This window comes from Lontra canadensis, unplaced genomic scaffold (genome assembly GCF_010015895.1).
Source record: "Lontra canadensis isolate GAN:19392208 unplaced genomic scaffold, GSC_riverotter_1.0 scaffold2, whole genome shotgun sequence".
Taxonomy (NCBI): domain Eukaryota; kingdom Metazoa; phylum Chordata; class Mammalia; order Carnivora; family Mustelidae; genus Lontra; species Lontra canadensis.
The window spans coordinates 20145508-20165133 of NW_022630996.1; the positions used below are offsets into that span (position 1 = coordinate 20145508).

The 19626-nt window shown below is 33.5% G+C and overlaps 1 protein-coding gene and 1 pseudogene across 2 annotated transcripts in view; one reads left to right on the forward strand and one right to left on the reverse strand.

Moving 5' to 3' along the window:
* The window catches only part of WASL (WASP like actin nucleation promoting factor), a 65241-nt gene that overhangs the window by 32078 nt on the left and 13537 nt on the right, over positions 1–19626 (forward strand). For both annotated transcript variants that reach the window (XM_032870150.1, XM_032870160.1), the window contains exons 2-7: positions 3742–3876; positions 5999–6085; positions 7670–7766; positions 10619–10642; positions 17149–17317; positions 18404–18446. In XM_032870150.1, coding sequence (XP_032726041.1) covers positions 3742–3876; positions 5999–6085; positions 7670–7766; positions 10619–10642; positions 17149–17317; positions 18404–18446 — 555 coding nt within the window. The remainder of the gene's footprint in view (positions 1–3741; positions 3877–5998; positions 6086–7669; positions 7767–10618; positions 10643–17148; positions 17318–18403; positions 18447–19626) is intronic.
* LOC116878971 lies at positions 12300–12411 on the reverse strand (annotated as a pseudogene).

The following is a 19626-nucleotide window of genomic DNA, read 5'->3' on the forward strand; positions in this document are numbered from 1 at the left end:
TCCTTTATCTTATTTCCGCCTTTGACAAAGTTCTGAGGATGAATATGATATGGCAGTAACTTTGTACTGAAATATCAGGGATGCGTAAGATAGGATAGGTTCTTTTTTCTACAAAGTTAGTATAGTACTTTTTCCCTTTAATTAACAAATTTTAAACCTAACATTATTAGGCTTAGATTTCCCTTCCTTGGCACTTGTCCCTCAGTTGTTTTTTAATAGTACCTTCTCAGTTATGAAAGACAAGAAGTAATGGAGTTGATTAGCTGTAATTACTTTAAAGGAATGGAAGGAATGTTTTTAAAGACTTAATTAAGCCACTGTCAACCTAGAGCTTAAGGGATAGTCACTGTTTTTATATTTCTAGCATTTATATATTAACTTTTATGTGTATAAGCTATTCTTGCATTCACTATAATTTTCCTAAGTTAATCAGAAAGGGCTTTGTATATTTTTCAGACTTTGCTAGTTTAAGATAAAAGGGAGTGAAAGATACATACTTAGACTGATATATGATTGTAGCAAAATTTTGAAAATCCAGTAACTGAAAATAGCTTATGGTTAGGTGGTTTCTTCAGTATTAAAATTTTATAAGTTGTTTTAGAATAAGGTTTATAGTGCCAACCATATTTATGTGGAATGTTATTGAACTATTTCGCAGGTCTTTATTTCTTAGGCATATGTTAAAAGAATTTGTTTTAAATTTTTATAAATATTTAGATGTGGATTTTTAGGTTTTTGTTACTTTTTTTCTTAAGTTCATATATACATTCAGTATTTTACATGTTAATATTTGGTCATTTGCAAGAGAATTTCCATAATGGAATTTCAGACTGTATTTGATAATATGTTGTTTCTTTCGCAAGCTGTCACTTCTTGTTTTTCAGTTTAAAAAAAAAAGTAAAGGATTAAAAAAAAAAGATTTATTTATTTGAGAGAGAGCATACATGGGCTTACATGCATGAGTAAGGTAGGGGAGGAGCAGGGGGAGAGGGGGACCGGCAGACTCCCTGCAGAGTGGGAAACAGACACAGGTTCTATCTGATGATCCCATAGATCATGACCTGAGCCGAAATCAAGATTTGGATGCCCAACCAACTGAGCCACCCAGGTGCCCCTAAAAGGACTTTTTGATGTTTTTTTTCCCCCTTGGTATCTAGTTTCCTAGTTGTTTTTCTTTTTAGAAATGAATACATTTTGACAGCATCATTCATACTAAAAGAGCTGTAATTTATATGAATTTGACTTAGAAAATGAATTAACTCCTCCAGTTTTGAATCCTTTAGCCTACTCTTTAATACCTTTGGATAATATATGCAAAATCCTTTTTTTTTTTTTTTTCTTTTTTAAGGTTATAGTGTTAGAGTTTGGGGTCAGGGAGCCCAAGCAGATGATGATATGTATTACAACTGCAGAAGAACAAAATATGTTTTGAGCAGGCCAAAGGCTTACTCAGCAGTCTTCAGTATCCTTTTTTAAGCCCAGTATCCTACTATATTCATTTTTTATGTTTCTAAGCAATCTTCATAATTTTTTAAATGTCTCCTGTGGAAATTTTCCTGCTGCTTTGTGTCCTATTCATGACTCTGAAATTCAAAGATGAGTTTGTTCTACAAAAAGTTAAAAACTTGGAGTAGTGTTACTTAGGAAAGTTTTTATACATAGAATTTTGGTCCCCAAAAGTACACTGATCTTACATTTTTTACTTTATTATTATAAAAGACATTTATATATATATATATATATCTTTATTTATTTATTTATTAGCTCTTTGGAATCCTCTTATTAAAGGAGGGCAATCCCCAGCCATAGTTAAGGAACCCAAAACAGCTTTAAATCTTAATGTAGTCTATTTTTTTAACAATGCCCACTATTCATTGAACTGCCCACTATTCATTGTACTGTTCTTATTTAAATTATCCATCATCTGGTTATTTAAATTCCTTTTCTAATGTATTTATATTAGATATGTTGTTTCATATTCATATTATAAATAATAAATTTTTGTTGTATTTTAAATTATTTCCTTGATTTGTGGTTTTGGAGTGAAAGCACTAGATTTAGGCCAGAAAACATGATTATTATTTTCAGAGGATTTGTAACTGCTTTGTATCACTCTTAATGGAAACTAAAATCGAATAGTTACATCCAAGATTATAACATAAAACAAAAAAAACTTTAGAAGTAAACTAGAGTTTCCATTTTTTCATGATACTGTCATGAGGGAGGTGGCAACATGGTAAAACTTAATGTGCCATGTTCCTTGCTTGTAGCAATTAGCTTTTCGCTTATACATCTAAAAGGGTACTAGTTAGGTATATCCTTGGGAAAATTAGTACAATAATAACTGATAATTCTTTATATCTTCAGTATAGCTCTCAAGCATGGCCATGTGCAAGTCACTTAATATCTTTTTTCCCTCAGTTTTGCCCTCTTTAAAAAAGATGATATTAGACGGGTGCCGGGGTGGCTCAGTTGGTTAAGCACCTGCCTTTGGCTCAGGTCATGATCCCAGCGTCCTGGGATTGAGCTTGCATTGGGCTCCCTACTGAGTGGGGAGCCTGTTTCTCCCTCTCCTTCTGCCTGCTGCTCCCTTGCTTGTGTTCTTTCTCTCTCTTTGTCTAATAAATAAAATCTTCAAAAAATTTTTTAAAAAAGATGATTTTAGAATCTGCCTTCTAGGATAATGATATGTTCACAATGTCTAGCACTATAATTAGTATCTTCAAATCTTGCTTTCAGGTGTGATTTAGTACCATACTAAAGTAATTAACTGCTATATGGATGCCTTTACTAACACTACTACTTCATATACTTAAGTGTTCACAGTATTAGAAAGTGGTATAGTAGTCCTCCCTCATGCATGGTTTTGCTCTCTACAGTTTCAGTTACGCACGGTCAGTCAACTGCTGTTTGGAAGCAGATGATCCTCCTTCTGACATATTGTCGGAAGGTTAGTAGTAGTCTAACACTACATTATAATGCCTACTCCATTCACCTCACTTCATCCGCTCACATAGGTGTGTTTTATCATCTAACATCATCACAAGAAGGATGAGTATAGTACAATAAGATATTTTGAGAGAGATCCCACATTCACATGACTTTTATTACAATAGTTATAACAGTTGTTTTACTTTTTGTTATTTTTAATCTCTTTGCCTGATTTATAAATTAAACTTCATCATAGATATGTAGGAAAAAACGTAGTATATATGGGATTTGTAGTGTCTGCAGTTTCAGGCATCCACTGGGGAGTCTTGGAATGTACGTCCCATCGATAGAGGGGGACTACAGGATCTGAAGTCATAAATTGCCTGCATTGGAACTCTGCCACTTTGCTGTGTGATTTGAGGCAGATTATTTATCCCTTTAATGTTGGGTTTTGCAAGCATTAAATGAGATTATAATAGTAATACATTTAAATGGAGTTGTATTTAAAAGCACCTAATACAATTTTTGTCACATTCTAAGCATCAGTAAATGTTTGCTTTCTGTAGTTACGTTTAGTGCAGTTATTATGTTGTTTACTACTGTTTGAGAAATTACTTCAAAAAGTAATGGCTTAAAGTAACAACAAATGTTTATCATCTCCTTGTTTCTGTGGGACAGGGAATCAGGAGTGGCCTAGCTGGGTGATTCTGGTTAGATGTCTCTTAAGAAGTTTCAGTGAAGATGTCAGAGGTGCTGTGGTCATCTGAATGTTATTTTGAACCTAATGGCTATACATTTTATATTTTCCAGACTATGTCTTCAGCAGTGGTACAGTTATATGCAGCAGATCGTAACTGTATGTGGTCAAAGAAGTGCAGCGGTGTCGCTTGTCTTGTTAAGGACAATCCACAGAGATCTTATTTTTTAAGAATATTTGATATTAAGGTGAGTTTTATTTCCACTTTAAACTGTAGGTAAATAGGTTTTTTAACCTCAGTTATAATTATTTATATATTTAAATATATTGTTATATATATAATTTTTGTTCATCTTGTGTGTATTTTTTAAATTATACTTAATATTTGAAGAGTGAGGCTTGCTTTTAGAAAATGAAACATGGGCATTGCAACCAAACAGGAATAGGTTGTAAGCCAGAACGTGAATAGTTCTCTGTTTTATCTTTCTACAGCCACTACACATTAAAGGATTTTTCTGTTTTTGTTTTTGCTTTTAATACCTTTACATCTTGGGCTTTCTCTGTATTCTCTCTTTTTCTACTGGTACTCCTTTATTCCAAGCATATATAATCCTTTCAGGGAACTATAAAAGTATATTTTAGTTTAGTATATACTGTTAATTACTTCAGTCTAGGTTTAAAGCATGATACACTACCTATAATAATGTATTTGCAACTTATACCTATGTTGAGACAACAGTAACAATGTTCAGATTTTCACAGCTTTGTACCTCACACATTCAAACACAAATCCACATTGTTCTAGATTGGATGCCCATTTTTAGGTATTCACCCTCTTACAGTTACTGTAGAAGTAATTACCTTTGTGCAGAGATGAAGTCTCCATTTATCTTTTGAAACCTTTTCTATAGGGGACCCCCGGGTGGCTCAGTCAGTTAAGCGTCTGCCTTTGGCTCAGGTCATGATCCCAGTTTCCTGGGTTCAAGTCCTGCATTGGGCTCCTTGCTCAGCAGGGAGCCTGCCTCTTTCTCTAACAAATAAATAAATTAAAAAAAAAAAACCCTTTTCTATAGGTAGGCTTCTGTAATATTTGTATGTGGCAATAAGTATAATGGAATAATTACCAAAAAAATTTTTTTGAACTCTCCTGGATGATACTTAAGGATAGATAGATTGTAATTAAACTGTTTTACTTCTCTGGGCCTTGGCTTATTTATTTGTAAAATGGGAGAACCATTTGGGTCTATTGCAAAGTGTTTCCCTGAGATTAAATAAGATTTAAGTTACTGTGCTTTGTAGCTTTGTGCTTCTTAACATCTACTTCTCCATACCACAAGATGTGGCATACTCCCGTGAGCAGTGGCTTACTGTGGCAGTGATTCTGGGGCATAGGGAACACATGCAGAGTTTGAAAGAAACTATTTAGTTTTTAGTTGTGGTTTTTTTTTTTTTTTTTTTTTGACATATTTCTTATCACCATTGAGAAGCACTATTCAGAAATCAAGTGCACATAAAGCTTCACTGAGAAGAAAGGAATTGCATTGTATGTGTATATAGTGTTTTCTAAATATTTTTAAGTCATGGTGTAGGTAGAACCTTGCTTTTGAAATAGGACAATACTTAAATTTCTCTAACCATTTACTTCTAATTTTAAATAACCATTGCTGAATACTTTCACTTAGCCACCTTTGGTAGTAGGTTAATTATATTTCTTCTACTGTAGCCATAGATAAGACAATCCAGTCATCTACGGTTCTCTCAACCATACTTTAACCTTGGTGCACTCAATTATCAGTCTCTTTCTGCACATGATTGACACTAACTACTCTTACCAGTATTTAATGAGAGGGCCTCTATGTAAAAGTTAGGAATTCAAAAATTGTTAATGAATAGTACAGAGAGGGTATATTTGACCCTCTCAGCATCTGCAAAATTGAGGAAAAGAGCATGAAATGTTCCTGTAATATTTGATGGCACACAGTCTATTACTGATGGAACTATGCATTGATAATCAGTGCATGTACAACAGTATTCTAGTCCTTCTGTCTAACATTGATGATCTAGTAATTGTTCTAGGTTAGTGTTTGACTGAGTAACTATATTTGGGAATACAAGGCTAATGAGATAGTGTCTTAGCATACTGACTTACACTCATTTGATATGTAGTTTTTTGAAAGAAAAATCCAAAATTTACTCTTTTGTTAAGAAATTACTGATTAAATTATATGTTATTTATGTTTTATTCGTGTGTGTTTTCTGTGCAAGTATAAGCTATTGTTAATATAAACAATTCCCTGAATATGAGTCATCTATCTTGTTTTAGTCCTGGAGATTATCTTTTTGGTAACTCTTATTTTAACCTTTTTCTAGGATGGGAAACTATTGTGGGAACAAGAGCTATACAATAACTTTGTATATAATAGTCCTAGAGGATATTTTCATACCTTTGCTGGAGATGTAAGTCATATTTTTTTTATTGCCCTGTTTAATGTAGATTTTTTTATTTGTTCATCTGGTTTTTGTTTTCTTTAAGATTTTATTTATTTATTTGACAGAGAGAGAGAGACAGTGAGAGAGGAAACACAGGTAGGGAGAGCGGGAGAGGGAGAACAGGCCTCCCGCTGAGCAGGGAGCCCGATGTGGAGCTCGATCCCATAATTGTTTTAATACTTGTTTGTGGAAAGCATTTATGAGCATTCCATGTAAACACTATATAAAGTAAAAATAATTATTTTGCCTTTAAAAGGTTCTTCATAGGGGCACCTGGGTGGCTCAGTCAGTTAAGCATCTGCCTTCTGCTCATATCATGATCCTGGAGTCCTGGGATCGAGCCCCGCACGGGCTCCCTGCGGGAAGCCTTTTCTCCCTCTCTCACTCCCTCTGCTTTGTGTTCTCTCTCGCTGTCTCTCTTTCTCTGTCAAATAAATAAAAAAATCTTTAAAAAAAAAAAAAAAAAGCTTTTCACAGTATAGCTGAATAGGAAGAAATGGCTTAGATTTTAAAGGGCCAAAAAAAAAAAAGTTCCCAAAGAGTACTATAAATATAATTTGCTGTGTAGAAAAGAAATTTGCTTTTTCATCATCTTTGTCTTTGGACAGAGAGCTTTATCTTTCTGGGATTTAGTGTTCTTATGTATAAAAATGAAGTCTTAATTGCCCACTAATCCATGGTATGTTTTAAATATTGATGTTATATTGCCATTCAGATTATTTTGTGAAAGAATAGTTCGTGGCCTAGAAGAGTGCTAAAATACATTAAATGCGTGTAGGGGGAGAATAGAATATAAAAAAATTTATTGCATATACTTGAGGAAGATGTTAGAAGGATTTCCATACCATATGCTGACAAGGATTGTCTGAGTGACTAGGTTATAGGTGATTTTAATTTTTTATTTTCGTATTTTTATTTCCTAAATTTTTACATAATGAGGAAAAAAGGTTAGATTAGATGATATATCGTTTCAAAAAAATTTTCTTCTCTAGCTGTTATTTTTCACATTTTTCTTAATAAAATATAAATATATGTACATACATAAAAGTGTGCATAACATGCCATTATCAATGTCAGTCTTTTCGTATTTTCAACACTTTATCTGAATTAAGGTTATCATATAAATAATACCTACAGTTGAGCTGTAAAATAAAAACATAACCTAGTAAAGATAGAGCTGACCTGCATTTGACCAACTTTTCCAGTGTTTGCCTTTTCTAAAATCCGTATTATTTTGTAGAGTTCTATTGAAAAATCAAATTCAATTTGCTATTTTTGTTGTCGTTGTTGAAGATGGAGTATTCCATTTAATATTTGAATGTCCGTTATGAGAGGCAACTTATCTATTAGTAGTCTTTTACTTCGCCTTCTCCATGCTTCCAGTATTCTTAAGTTATTCATATAAAATTAAAACTAAGCTTAAACTAAGCTCTTGTTGCTAGTAAACTCAGCTTTCCTTCTTCATAAATGTACTTTGTTGGTTATCGATTTTTTCATTAAAGCTAGATTCATGTTTCTTGTTGTTTACCTTTTTAAATAAAAATATTTCAGACTTGTCAAGTTGCTCTTAATTTTGCCAATGAAGAAGAAGCAAAAAAATTCCGGAAAGCAGTTACAGACTTGTTGGGCCGGCGACAAAGGAAATCTGGTAAACTTTTTTCTTTTTTTTAAACAGGAGCTGGCTCATGGGACAGAACGGGCCCACACCTGTTTTTATAAATAAAGTTTTAGTGAGACAAACCTACGCTCATTGGTTTACATTTTGTCTGTTGCCACAACAACAGTTGGATAGTTACAACAAAGACTGTATGGTACACAAAGCCTAAAATATTTATTCTCTGGCCCCTTACAAAAAAAAAAAAAAAATTCACTAGTACTTACTTAAGAACTATTTTTATTAAGAACTATTTTTTTTCAGATTTACTGAAGAATTCATTCTGATAACCTGTCTTGTTGATAACATGCCATATATACTGACTCTTAAACTTGCATTTTTATGGCTTTGTTCTTAACTTACATTCTTAGCATATTTAATACTTTGTGACAAAGACTACTTAGGCAAGCCTAGAAGCAAATAAGCAAAGTTGCGAACAAAATCTATAAACATTGTTTTGTCTCTATTTTGTCCCTAATGTTGTCTATCATAAATCCATAAGGAACTTAATGTATGAGACTATAATACATATAAAATAGAGAATGCTCTAGTCTAGTATAGAATTTTAAATTTATTGATATAGAAATACTTGACAACAGTATACTAGGCCTTTCTGTTGTCAAGTGGAAGAAGGGTGATTAGGAAAGGTGAACCTCTCTAAAACCATCATCTTAAGAAGATCAGTTTCAGAGACATCAGTTTTCTGTGACATAATAAGGTGCTAGGCCAGGGGCTCTCTGGGGCTCCTTATAGTCAATATATGTGACATTTCCAAATAAAACAAGTAAAAAATATTTCTTAAAATATAGACTAATTGACTTTGAAATGGGAAGGTCCCTAAAAGGCATTTTTCAGCTGGTATAGAAATTTTGTTTTATGTAGTTCCTAAACTTTTAAGCATGGTGTTTCAGAAGCAGGAAGGTCATCTTAGGGAGGCAGCTGATAGATCCCTGGGTAGGGATCTATTCTATTTCTGCTAAGTCAAACTCCAGCCTCGCCTCTCTAACTTAGATGCATGGAATCCGACTTTTGGAGCAATAAAAAATTAGTCTATTTTCTTTTCCTCCCAGTAGCCATTTAATATTGGAAGCCATCTATCATGTTCTCATGCCTTTACTTCTTTACCTTAACCGGTTTCAGTTTCTTACTCTTCTCATGATGTGCTTTATAGATTCATCATCCCAAATACTGTACATCTGAAGCCACTGTATATTTTTATGTCTTCTTCAGAAGGTCCAGATTTGAAGAAATGATCCAGCTTCAAATAGTAGTCATATTTGAACACAGTACTCCACAAGTAGTTTTACTAGTTGGTACTAAAATACCTCTTGATAGGATTAAAGCACTGTTCTGCAAATGTTTTTAGCAGATACCTCATACCAGCAGCTCCCATTCTTCTTTGTTCAACCAAACCCTCCCCTTTTTTTATGTGAATGGCTCTCAAGCCAGGTTAGCATCTTATTTGTAAATTACTTTTTAGAACTTATCCTCTGAACTTTATACTTATGTCAGTGTATTTCCATATCTGTGTTATCAGTTAAAGTATTTCCTCTCTGGTTGCAGAGATAACATCACCTGGGAAATGGGAGATTGACATTCATTGACATAGATGGGACTTCCTTATGTCCAGTGTTTCAGAAAGTTACTTCATCAGACCACCAGATGGAGTAATAAATTGGTATTTCCTATTGCCAGGATTTTTTAACTTATTCCCCAGTTAAATCCTATTAATTTTAGTTTATGGCTGTTTATAAACTGATTATTATATCGTTATTTATGGGTATTTCTCTTATAATTTGGGGCAATTTTGTATTAGAAAATCTGGAAATTACATTTGTTTAAAATTCTTCAACCACTTTTGAATTTCTTAAAGCCAAAATGATATCAAACTTCGTATATAAGAGTCTGAGTACAAAGGATTGATAGTTCTCCTGCTTTTACTCCTTTCTCATCTGCTATAGCTTTTTATTTTTGGTCTGCTTTAGTGATCAGATGTTTCTGTATTCTCATTACTTTTGTGCTTTCATTGTGTCCCATAGCTTTGAAAACTCTCCATACACTGATGCCTCCCAAAGTTTTGTCCTCATTGTTGACCTTTCCCCCAACCTTCAAACTTGTTTACTTCAACTGAGCATCAGGATAACCTTAAACTTAACTTGTCTGAGCAGAACATCTGATCTATGTTCCCTAACCCCAGTTAGACCCATTCCTACTCTTCCCCATGTATTCCCCAACTTGGTAAAAGGCTCCACTCTGGCTCACCATGGTCTCTTATAAATCCCATCAGTGAGTCTGTTGTCTCTTCAGAAACATATCCTGGATCTATTTCTTATCACCTCTGCTACCCCTCTAATCGAAGCCCCAATTATCTGTCATCTGGACTACCATAACTCCCTCAGTAGTCTCCCTGCTGCCACTCAGTGCCCCCTATGATCTCTTTTCCACATAGTAGCCTAAGTTATCTTTTAAAAACATTAGATTATGTTGGCCCTATTAAACCCTGTAAGAGCTTCCTATCATACATAGAATACAATCTGTATTCCTTACCATGGCCTGTGGGACCCTATATGATCCAGTCCCTGGGTCTCCTTCTGACTGCCTCCTTTTACTCTTCTGTTGGCTTACTCTAGTCCAAGCTTCATGATGTTCTTTCATGCTGTTCCCTCCTTAGGGCCTTTAAATATGTTGTTCCTTATTTTATTCAGATGTCAGTTCCTCAGAGAAACCTTTTTTAGCCACTTATACATTGACTTAAGAATAAGACAGAGTTTGGGTAGATTAATTCTTTATGTTGATTTTTGTATTGCATATGTCTGATAATATTATTTTGATTTATTTTCTAACAGAGAAAAGACGAGACCCCCCAAATGGTAAGCTCTTTGATACAAATTATAGATCTAAAAGATTTTAGGTTGTTGTTTTATCCTTTAGAAACATGTATCATACATTAATACTTAAATATTTAATATCTGTGATCAAATACTGTAGTTTATTGTGTCATTTTAAAATAACAATGATGAGTCTTAGAAATGTAAATTTTTTGGCTTTTTTATAGGATGAAGGAGGACTATGTAGGGTGAAGATCACTATTACTTATATCTTCATTCTATATTGACAATTAAGTTTATAAACTGTATGATCTTGACTTAATATCTTCCTTAAAGGTAGTAAATTTTGCATAGCATACTTGTTCATTTCTTTCTTTAAGATTTATGTTTCTTATTTCCAAATACTATTTCACACTGGTAATATGAAACTAGCCCCTGTGAGAATGAGCACTGACTTTAATGGAGTGCATAGAACTAATAGTAGCTTTATATTATCCTCCTTAATTTCATGATGAGCACTTGAAGTATTGAGAATTCTTTAAAAGAAAAAAAAACGTATACCAGAAAAGTATATATTCCAAAATAAAATGGAATTCCAAAATGAAAAGGACAAAGTCCCAGATCTTTAGGGCAGAGATTCGCATCTTGGACTCTGTAAACACTCCTTGAAATATAGTGTACTAAGTTCTTAAGTGTATATATTTTCTCTGGGGACAGAGGATGCAGAGATTGCATCACATTTAAATTGTGTCGCTGGCCTTGTGGAGGTATGGAACTATTGCTCCAGGAACCTTCGTTATAATGGAGGGTATGGCATTTTTTTTTTTTTAAAGCATCTCACATCCTCTCATCAGAATCTAGATAGCTTATTCTGGGAAACAAATAATATATGATAGCTGTTGGGGATTGTTAGGGTTTGTTTCTTTTAAACAGATACATTGCTTTCTGATTTGTCCTTAAATTTTTTTCCTGATACAAAAACATGAACCAAATACTGCTGTAGTAAATTTTGGATTATTTACCTTATTATAATTAAAAAAAAAAAAACTACTTTCTGTAAGGCTTACCCTCTGCCAAGTAATGTATACTTTGGCTTTGTCTTTTAAGTGGAAATTTTAATACTTATTTTATAGAACTGCTGTGGAGATTAAATGAAGTAATCAAAGTACTTAGCATAGCACTTACTAAAACCTAGCTATCATGATGAAGACAATAACAACAATAATTACAGCAGCTACTATTTAATGATCATTTACTACCAGCCAGGCACTGTCCAGGAGTCTTATGAAGTGGCTGCTATTATTCCCATTTTATAGAAGAGCAAACAGGGGCACAGATGAGTATCTTGCTCAGGGTCACAAATCTAGTAAGTGGTACAGAAGGATTCAGTCTCAAGCAGTCTTAACTCCACAGCCTGGCCCCTTTATCACTATGCTACGTCCATAAGATTTTGAAGGAGAAACAGACCTAGACAGGGTAAATAACATGCCTTAAGTAACGCCACTGTTAACGTGGTAGAGGCAAAGGAAGCAGAAGCAGCTGACTCAGAAGTCATTCATCTGTGAACTCTTACAGCAGTGTTAGAATTTTCTCCCTGTTGCATGCTCAATATTTTAATCCTTTTGAATTTATTATTCTGCATTCTGTAAGCATGTATTGAGTACCAGTGGGGAAGGCTTCCTGGAAGTGGCATCTTTGGGAAAAGTAACCTGAGATATTAAAGTATAGATGTTGCAATTAAAGTTAACAGTATATTGACCTGATAAAAACAGATACTACACTTGATCTTAGCCAAAAGGCCGAGAAGCGATAATAAAGTTAACAGTATAAATATTTTATGGAGTTTTCAAAATTTTTAATCTTTTCAGTACATATAAAATGTATTTCTGAAGAGGTACCTAATCCATGAATACAAGGAATTTGGGTATTCTTTTTTGGTTTGTTTTTTAAGATTTTATTTATTTGTTTATGTTTTTATTTAAGAGAGAGCTCTGAGTGGGAGGAGGAGCAGAGAGCAGAGGGGGAGGAAGAGGGACAAGTAGATTCTGTACTGAGATTATGACCTGAGCCCAGACCAAGAGTCTAACACTTAATTGACTGAGCCACGCAGGCACCCCATGAATTTGGATATTCTTTATGTGACAGTGGTGTCTTGCAATTTTATTACTCCTGGTAGGAGAGGTACTCATAATAAGACTTTCTTTCTCTGTGATAGCTCTTGGTTTTAAATATTTAGTTCTGTAGTTTTAACCCTTTTGGTGCAGTGATCCCAAACGTCTTTTCATTAAATGAGAGTTTAAAAAGTATCACGAAAAGGCAAAAATATATGGCATGTATTGCCAGAATTTGTATATTTTCTTATAAAATATACATATAATATGGTATTAACATATTGCATACACAGTAAAGGATAAAATAATTATTAAAAGAAGATTTAATATTTTTTTCCTGCAGTGCAGTCACTCCCCACTATGTGGAGACCACTGTTTTGAAGGCAGCATATTACTTTTTTGCATTTGGTACACTACTACCAGGTGCACTGGACACCTTATCCACCTTGCTGTGTCCCTGCAGGTGCTTTGTCTTAAATCCCCATATGGATGATCAGTTTAGTAGACATTTTCAAATTGTAACTATTGAAAAGACACTTTATGTAGAAGTAGCATATATTCCTGAAATGCAATTCAGTGTCTTCCTCACTAACTCCTAATCCATACATCTTTCTTTTTTCTTCATCGGTCAGTCTCACCTTTTAGCTTAGACGCTTTCCAATGATTTGTTCTCAGCTTCATGACTGCTTGACATCAGAGGCCTCTGGGCCACCTGTTTCTCAACTATTTTACCTTGGTGAGAGTTCTCTGCTTTTTATGTAATTAAGGGGAAGACTTTAGTTTGTTCTTTCAGTTTTAAAATTAACTAGAAATGCTGTTCAGTGAGAATATTAAAAAGCCTTTTCTGTAGCAGTTGTCTTTAATCAGAAAATGGTAATTTGTCATTTGACTAGTTTTTGGTTTTTTTTTTTAAAGAAGGGAAACAATCCCCTTAGTGTATGTTCTTAGGATGAGTATAATTTTATAAATGGAATACTTAATTTTTACTAGAAGTGATTTAGGTGTATCTCCATTACCAGATCTTCCATAAACTTCATTTAAAAATGACTGTGCCTTACACCAGTTGTCACTTTTGGAAACAAATATTTAATTGGGCTTTACAACATCGTTTTAAACTAATTTCCAAACACCTTCAAACTCTAAAGTAAATGACTATTATCAACAGAGATAACCAAGTCCTTAATCTCATGATTATGTAGGAATTTTTTTCCCTAAATTTTGAAAGTTACTAGTAAATATTTATTGAATGATAAACTGTTAAACTATATAAATTGAGAGAACTAATTGGTAAGGAAATAATATATGACAACATTGGTAAAGTTAGCATTATCAGTCACCTTGTGGTTTGACATTAGTGTAAAAAGTACAGTAGTAGTTAATGGATTAGGAATCAAGAAAGCAGAGTTCACCTTTGCTTTTTGTCCCTAATTGTGTGACTTTAGACAGGTCACCTGACACTTCTCATCCTTAGTTTTCAACTATAAGATGAAAAGTGTGGAAAACTCTCTAATTTCCCAGCTAACGCAGCTAATACTAATTTTCTGTTTATCTCTATAATTTGAATTTTCCTGTATAGACTTAATTAAATAATGTTTTAACCAGTACTAAAAAAATTCATGTGTAATGACACTAAAGGCTTTATAGACTGCTTGACAGTAACAGTATATCCACACTTCCTCTTGGGGTAGAGGGAGGAGGGGAAACCCAGTCTGACTACAGTATGAATTAAACTTTGTTATTCATTCCACATACCCCTTCTATTTTGTTCCTGTCTTCTTTATTCTTAAACTTTCTTCAGAGATGGCTGAATTATTTTCTTTAGTGAGTTATGGATCAGGCTTATAAGAATCTTAACTTTATTAAATTTCCCAGGAAAGAATTTGTTAACTTGGATAATTAAAACTATTACGCTTCTCCACTTTACCCAACTCTATTACCATTTAAAATATCCATGGTATAATAATAACTTTCATATAACCTAAAGCAGCAGAATATTTTCATTTTTGTTTTTTTCTAAAAACTAATAGTTTTGTGGTTTTTTTTTTTTTTTTTTTTTATGGTGAATCTGGTTGTTCCTTTATAGTTGCTCTTTGAACACCTATTTCAGGAGGGGTGGTAAGGTACAAGGAGAGTGTCTTATTCTGATACTCCTAAATCAGTCTTAAGTTAATCCTTAAATTCTATTAAATATAAAGAAAAGAGTAAGTAGTGATTTGTGGCATCTTACCATGGATGGTGTAGCTGTTACTGATTTTTAAAGTTATAAATAAAAGAGGGAAGGCAGAAAAGGAAGGATGAGAAGGAGAAACAGATCAGTAGATAAGCCTTTGAGTATAACACAGATTTGACCCTCTAACACTTGGATTCCAGGTATTCTCAATAAGTCCTTTACTTTGTGAAACTACAGTAAACACTGAAATCTGATATGTGAACAAATTTGAAAATCCTAGTCTTTATCTTCTATTTCATCAGCCTTCTGTATTGCATAACTAACCTTTAATTTTTAATCCGGTTATTTTTATTATTCCTTGACACTGAATCAGCTTGTTTTAATGGTCTTACCCATATTATTCACTAGGTTCCATTTTTTTCAGATAACAATTTCTTTATTTCTTGCTAATGTGAGCAACTTCCTTTAGAAATCTGTATGAAAAAATTTTATATGAAATACAAATAGAACTTTTAGATGCTTACATGTAAGTAGAGTTTGATTATGAAGAGAAAAGAGCTGAATTTTGGTGATACTAAAAATTCAAATCTTTCCAAATTGTTTACTTGTCCGATAAGGTGTTAGATGGCTTTTGTAAATTATTTTAGCTCTATTTCATCTTGAATAGTAGAGTTGAAAGAGAGAACATGGGTTATATATAATTGATCCATTTAGATAAACATTGTTCTTTCAGGTAACTTTAATGAATAGGCTACATTTGAGGTTTTAGTGCAATTGAAGAAATACAGTCAAATTGACATTTAGTTATCACCTAATTTACGTTAGCCTGTAACTTCTTGGGATTTCTGTATTCCATTGTATTGGGGTATTCATGGCAAAGATTTATAACAGTGGAATGATATAAAACAAAATCAAAGGGAGATACACAAGGGGTAAGGTCTGAGGGAAATTACATACAACTTTGCCATAGTCTTCTCCCATTGGAGTCAAAGGGAATGCACATAATTCCTTTGATAAGTTGTTACAACACATGGTAAATGTTGTCTAAAGGAGAAACTCACTAGGCACTCAGTTTATTGGGGGCTACTCACAGAGGCCTCCTATGTCTAGCACATACCAAGGTACTAGACTCCCAAAAGGAAAGCAGGTGTTTAGCATCAGCACATTGTTAGCACAAATAGTTGAGGCACAATGGGCCCATCTTATCAGGGAATGATAAAAACCCTCTTGGAATCCCCGTTTCCAGATGCCAGCTCAGAGCTAACCTTACAAGCAGCCCTTTCTAAGGATGGCAGTCTTGGGCCTGCTATGTTAACTGTTTCTCTGCGCAGTAGTGGTTCCATTTTATACAGCATTTGAAAGTTGTCATTAATGTACTTATCTCATAGGAATTTAGTCTAATAAGTGGTTTTGTCAGAGAACCCTATATTAAAATGGACTCTCTAAGGAACATGTGATGCCATTTAGTTAAATTTATAAGGCATTTTTAAATTGAATACATTTCATTTAGACTTGTGCTTTTAAAGCCAAGAATATGTGAATTATAAAACAGGTTTTGTATATTATATTTAAGGTCACTCCTAAAGGTGCTGTTGATAATATCTGAAGATGCCAGAGATAGTTTCACTGTTGATTATTGTGGAAGACGAATGTTTTGAGAATTTTTCCATCTCATTTTTGAGCCCTGTACTTCCAATAGTCAAAGTGTATGTATACCGATAGAGAAAACATTATTGGACTTACGTACGGTATTTTGGAAATAATAATAGTAATAATTGTATAAGTACTTTTTTTCCCTCATGACTAATAAAGTTGAAACAGAGAAGTAAGACTAGATTTTTTTTTGTCAGATTTTTTTTTTAAAAAGTATATGCTCCTTTTAATTTTTATTCTTATTATGCCATATATAGCACTTTACCAACAAGTAATGGGTTGTGTGTGTGAGGCTATTATAATCAAAATTTAAGGGATTAGACCAATTAAATTTAAATTTTTACTGAAAATTTTTTTTCATGAGATTTAATGTTATAAAAATACAAATTCTCTTTGAAGTAACATCTGTGCTTATGTGTTTAAGAATTTATTATATGCTTTTGAAATTTCGGTAGTACTTTATCCATTATTTATAAAAAATTAACATGCAACTTTAAAATTTAAATAATTTATATTAGTGAAGCGGTCCTACTTCAGAGAAAGATATTTAAATTACAGATTATGAATGTAATAATTGTTATCTTAAATTATATCCCTTTCATATTGTTTTGCAGGTCCTAATCTACCCATGGCAACAGTTGATATAAAAAATCCGGAAATCACAACCAATAGATTTTATGGTCCACAGGTCAACAACATCTCCCATACCAAAGAAAAGAAAAAAGGAAAAGCTAAAAAGAAGAGATTAACTAAGGCAGATATCGGAACACCAAGCAATTTCCAGTAAGAGTTCTTTTGTTTTTCTTATCTTTCAATTAACTTACTCCTGCTCTTGATTTTTACCTTGTTAGGAAATTTTGTTTTCTTATACATTTATCATTTGCATACTTTTTTCTCTATAGATTTTGTTGGAATTGTTTTTGTGTGTGTGTGTGTGTGTATGTGTGTGTTTAAGGCTGTTGTTCAGTAGACTTTCTGTGAATCTTACAGTTTATTTACCTTTTTATTCATCAGGAAAGAAAAACTAGATTAAGTTGTTTCTTTAATTGTTGGAGATGATTTCTCACTTTCCTCTATAAATGGTATTTGGAAATTGCCTAGAGGCACTGTCTTATCCCATTTGGGCTACTATAACAGGAATACTATAGACTGAATGGCTTTTAAACAACAGAGATTTATTTCTACAGTTCTGGAGATTGGGAAGAAGCAGGCAAAATTTGGTGTCTGGTGAGGTTCCACTGCCTGGTTAACAGCTGTTAACCAGGCAGCTTCTAGCTGTCTTCTTCACATGTTGGAAGAGGGCAAGAGAACTCTCTGGGGCCTTTTTTTTAAGGGTACTAATCCTGTTTTTGAGGGATCCACCCTCAAAACCTAATCACCTCCCCAAATCCTTACCTCCAGATATTATCATCATACTGGGTATTAGGTCTCAACATAGGAATTTTGGGGGGACACAAACATTTAGTCTATAGTAGGCATCAAACCTTTGGTATTTATTTGACATATTTTAAGCATTTTCATATACATATACATCATTTCATTAGCTCATTACAAAATTCCTATTCATATATATATATATATATATATATATATATATAAAATGCTTGTATTCTTCTGCTAGTTTGACAGTTGAGGAAATGGATACTCAGAAAGATTATGCAAAAATATTAAAACTCAGTTTAACTGAGGCCAGTCCTGGCCTCCTGACCCCTCACACAGTTTTTCCCTGAATATGGGTATGTCTGTGAGAATTATTAGCTCAGGCCCAAAATTTATTGGTTGGATTGGATTTCATATATTTTATGTTTTAAATGCTGTTTATGTATTTTCTGTTTTTTATTTATACATATTTTTGGTCTACTTCTTTAGGCACATTGGACATGTTGGTTGGGATCCGAATACTGGCTTTGATGTAAGTATCTTTTCAAGCCATAAATATTATTGCTGTAAATATGTGGTAATGCGGGGTACCTGGGTGGCTCAGCCGGTTAAGTGTCTGCTTTCAGCTTAGGGCATGATCCCGGGGTCCTGAGATCGAGCCCCACATCAGGCTCCCTGCTCAGCGGGAACCCTGCTTCTCCCTCTCACACTCCCTTGCTTGTGTTCTCTCTCTCTCTCTATCAAATAAATAAATAAAATCTTTAAAATAAATAAATATGTGGTAATGCTGTGGCCTGTGTGTAGATTTTTATTATTCATTTTAGTGAATTTTAGCATTTATTTGAATGTGTTTATGTACATACACCACTGAGGTTGGAAACCTCAGTATTGTTCTGTTATTTATGGCTATATCTATAAGGCAAAGGTTTTATACTCCTTGAATTGATATACTGTAATACTGGGGTGCCTGGGTGGTTCAGTCTGACTCTTGATTTTGACTCAGGTCATGATCTCAGGGTTTTGAGATTGAACCCTGCGTCAGAGCTATGCTCGAGTCTGCTTGAGATTCTCTCTCTCCCTTTCCCTCTGTTCCTCCCCTGCTAGCGCACACACTGTCTCTCTCTGTCTCTCTCAAATAAATAAATATATAAATAAAATCTTATATACTATAATATAAAATTCTTGTGTGTTGACAGCCAAGAGAAGAAAATTATTTTTGCTAACTGATATTTTAGGGGAATGTATGCCAAATTACTGGAAAGTAATAGTACTGAAAAGTATTATAATCAAATTCTGAATATCCAGTTTTTAAATTAGCTAGATCTTTTCATTCCATTCTTTTTGGCATTTTTGTCATTATTTATTTTTAGCCCTATGAGCAAATAAGTGAAACTGCTAGCAAAAATAAGTGTTTTTAACACTTTATCTGTTTTGATTGCTTAAGTAATATGTATTTCACATTTAACAGATAATCAGGGTTTGGAAAAATTATTTTGAAGAGAAATATTTATGATGTCAGAAATTTTTTTGTTATTGACTACAGTGTTAACTCCACAACATTTATTGAATGCTTCCTTGTTTTGGGCTCTGTCCAGGACGCTGAGGTTATAAGGAGGTGCTTCAGATTTTCAAATTGACAGAGTTTCCTCGTTTCTTTGTGATTATATCTAAATTTAGTAATAGGCGAATAGGTTGGAGATGTCTGAATCATG